At 41.1% G+C, this 3,455-nt stretch overlaps 1 protein-coding gene across 1 annotated transcript; it reads left to right on the top strand.

The window, feature by feature from the left end:
- The first annotated feature begins 598 nt into the window (after positions 1-598).
- On the top strand, positions 599-2,389 carry LOC104962587 (E3 ubiquitin-protein ligase HERC2-like). Its single transcript, XM_010791036.1, has 5 exons — positions 599-764; positions 1,021-1,211; positions 1,685-1,790; positions 1,977-2,068; positions 2,202-2,389. The coding sequence occupies exons 1-5, from the start codon at positions 641-643 to the stop codon at positions 2,379-2,381; spliced, it is 693 nt and encodes a 230-aa protein (XP_010789338.1). The 5' UTR covers positions 599-640; the 3' UTR covers positions 2,382-2,389.
- Positions 2,390-3,455: the final 1,066 nt, after the last annotated feature.

The raw sequence follows: 3,455 nt of genomic DNA, 5'->3' as shown, positions 1-3,455 counted from the left end.
GCATATTTTAAACATGCTATTTCAGAAAAACTTGTAATACAAAAGACAATTGCCTTATTGTAAGTAATTAACTTGAGAAATTTCTAGCTGATACCTTTAAGTTAAAAAAATTACCCTATTCACCTGGGGTGTCTCGCCTTAAGTTACTTTGAGGCTTTTATTTTGAAAAACAAGCCTCATCTGGAGCTTCCTTTAAGGATACTTGATGGTGCTTTTATTAACATTTTTTAAAATGCTTCTTCCTGTAAGGTCAGACTTACTTTTATTTTGGGATTCGTAAATAATCCTGAGTTTCCGGTCAGGATAAAGTTACTTTCCGATGGTTTTTATTTTGAAAAACATGCCTCATCCTATGCTTCCTGTAAAGATTAAGTGTTAGGTCAACTTAGCTCCTTTAGTCATTTTATAAACAAACATGTTATTTAAATGAAGTTTTGATATTACTTATAACTAATGCAATTTTTTGTTTGAAGTTTCCAGAGGCTGCCGGTGTAGGCTACCTTTTAACTTGCCATTATGACAAATTCTGGTCTCATATTATATACCCCCAGACCAGCCCCTTCGGAAATGTACTGTACTCTACATCTCAATATGTTCTTTAATCGAAGCTTGTTTTGTCTGCAGGTGTGACGGCTGCCAGATGTTTCCTATAAACGGCCCCAGGTTCAAATGCAGGAACTGCGACGACTTCGACTTCTGTGAAAACTGCTTTAAGACCCGCAAACACAACACCAGGCATTCCTTCAGCAGAATCAACGAGCCAGGTGAGTCACACAGAAAACCCCATGTGTCCGTTTTCACTGCAAAAGCATAAAATCATATCAGAGAGAATAATCACCATTACAAATCTGGGTTAATCAATGTTGTTGCTGATAACAAGTGCCAATACTTCCTTGATTCTTTTGAGCATCTGATACCTGAATGTTTTATCAGTTTTTTGTGTTTTGGTATGTTTACGTTGTGGTGTGCCCTGTCCCTGTTTGTACTGTTTCTAAGCTATGTTTCCTCCGCCATCATCAGGCCAGTCTCCAGGTTTCTGCGGCCGCTCAGGGAAGCAGCTGAAGAAGCATCACAACAGCCAGCGCGGGATGCTGATCGACGATTGGTCGCGAGCTGTGAAGAGCCTGAACGTCTCGTCCTCCGTGAACCAGGTCTCGCGCCTCATCGACAGCACCGATCAGTGCTGGCAGTCCTCCGGATCGCAGGGAAAGGCACGACACTTAATGCTTACTCTAGAAACTAGAACATTCCCTACTGAGATATTGTGACTGTGTGACTACTGTGTAATAATACCAGCGATAGGGAGGTATTGATAGCACTAGCTGTATAGTTGCTTTATGGGGCTTTTATTTTAAATAACATGCATCTTATTGAGCTTCCTGTTAGGATTCTATGGGGCTTTTATTTCTGCAAGCATGCCTCCCTCTTAGCTTCCTGTAAGTTTCTAGTGCTTTTATATTTAAAAACATGGCTAATCCTGAGTTACCTGTTAAAATAGAGTTACTTATTTTTTAAAACGAGCCTCATCCTAAGCTTCCTGTAAGGATACATTAGCCCTTCAGGGATTTAACAAAGGGGTGAAGGAGAGTAGGAATAAGTATGCCGGTCACACAGATAAAGATGCATTACAGTCTATTCAATCTTTATTGGAGTATAATGGACTCCTTTATGTTTTGCTCTACAGCACTGGATCCGTATGGAGCTGTTTCCAGATGTTCTGGTACACAGGCTGAAGATGGTGGTGGATCCAGCGGACAGCAGCTACATGCCCTCACTAGTGGTGGTGTCAGGCACGTAACATTTGAACAGTTTACACACACTTGTACCTTAGTTTAGACAAATACTTTGTATTTCTGCATTTTCGAATCAACTGTTTGCTTTTCAAATAGTTCCTTTTGTATCCACATGTTGTTGTTGTTGATATTTAAACTTTTTTTAACAGCAAAAGCAATGTGTTTTTTCTTCTTGAATTACAGGTGGAAGCTCTTTGAACAACCTAATTGAGCTGAAGACGATTAACATCAATCCGACAGACACCGCCATCCTGGTCCTGAGTGACTGCACTGAGGTCCGTCGGCTTTTAATTGACTTTAATTAGTAATGAATGTTTATTATCTTAACTCTCCTGCCTCACTTTAAAAGTTGGGCCCATGGGTTAAAAACTGGTTGTAGATATAACCCAAATGACCTGTTTCCCACAGTATCACAGATACATCGAGGTCGCCATCAAGCAGTGCCGCAGCTCGGGGATCGACTGTAAGATCCACAGCCTGGGCATCGTGGGACGCATCAGAGCGGAGGATGAAGACCTGGCCACCGTGCCCTTCCTCGCATCGGACAACGAAGAGGAGGACGACGACAAAACTGCTACCGGGAGGTGAGTTGTGTGGTCGTAGATGATTTCCTTTTTTATAATAAGCAGGCATTTACATTACATTACATTAACTAGCAGATTCAGGATGTAAGAAATGTGTAAATGCTCACAGGAAGGGGTGGAAGAAGTTTTCAGATTTTTTGCTGAAAAGAAAATACTTGAAAAATTAAAAAGTATATTCTTCAATACGTGCCTTAAAGGTCACCTATTGTGCAAAATCCACTTCTTCATGTCTCTTCTACATCAACATGTGTCCCCTCTTCTTCATGTCTCTTCTACATCAACATGTGTCCCCTCTTCTTCATGTCTCTTCTACATCAACATGTGTCCCCTCTTCTACATCAACATGTGTCCCCTCTTCATCATGTCTCTTCTACATCAACATGTGTCCCCTCTTCTACATCAACATGTGTCCCCTCTTCTACATCAACATGTGTCCCCTCTTCTACATCAACATGTGTCCCCTCTTCTACATCAACATGTGTCCCCTCTTCTTCATGTCTCTTCTACATCAACATGTGTCCCCTCTTCTTCATGTCTCTTCTACATCAACATGTGTCCCCTCTTCTACATCAACATGTGTCCCCTCTTCTACATCAACATGTGTCCCCTCTTCTACATCAACATGTGTCCCCTCTTCTACATCAACATGTGTCCCCTCTTCTTCATGTCTCTTCTACATCAACATGTGTCCCCTCTTCTTCATGTCTCTTCTACATCAACATGTGTCCCCTCTTCTTCATGTCTCTTCAACATCAACATGTGTCCCCTCTTCTTCATGTCTCTTCTACATCAACATGTGTCCCCTCTGTGGAAAGAGACTCTGAAAGTTTCAGGAACAAAGATTCTCTCTCTTTTTGTCCTGATCCATTTCTATAAAAACCTGTCTGAAAATGAGCTGATCAGATTTTGGCCACTTTATGATGTCATAACGATTTTTGGTCTTGTGTAACCATTAGCCAATCAGCAACCAAGGTACTTAAAGAGACCCTATTACGCAAATGTTCAGGTGTATATCAGTATGTAGTGTCTCTACTTTAAAGAGTCCTCTCCTGCTGATGTTCAGGTGTATATCAGTATG

Source organism: Notothenia coriiceps, unplaced genomic scaffold (assembly GCF_000735185.1).
Source record: "Notothenia coriiceps isolate Sejong01 unplaced genomic scaffold, NC01 NC01_scaffold00035031, whole genome shotgun sequence".
NCBI lineage: Eukaryota > Metazoa > Chordata > Actinopteri > Perciformes > Nototheniidae > Notothenia > Notothenia coriiceps.
This window is presented reverse-complemented; position numbering and strand designations above follow the sequence as displayed.

Excerpts from the sequence above, each read along its gene's own strand:
- LOC104962587 (XM_010791036.1), top strand. The coding sequence starts at position 641 with ATGTTTCCTATAAACGGCCCCAGGTTCAAATGCAGGAACTGCGACGAC. Across the intron at positions 1,212-1,684 it reads CCTCCGGATCGCAGGGAAAG|CACTGGATCCGTATGGAGCT; the intron begins GCACGACACTTA and ends TTTGCTCTACAG. Across the intron at positions 2,069-2,201 it reads TCCTGAGTGACTGCACTGAG|TATCACAGATACATCGAGGT; the intron begins GTCCGTCGGCTT and ends TGTTTCCCACAG.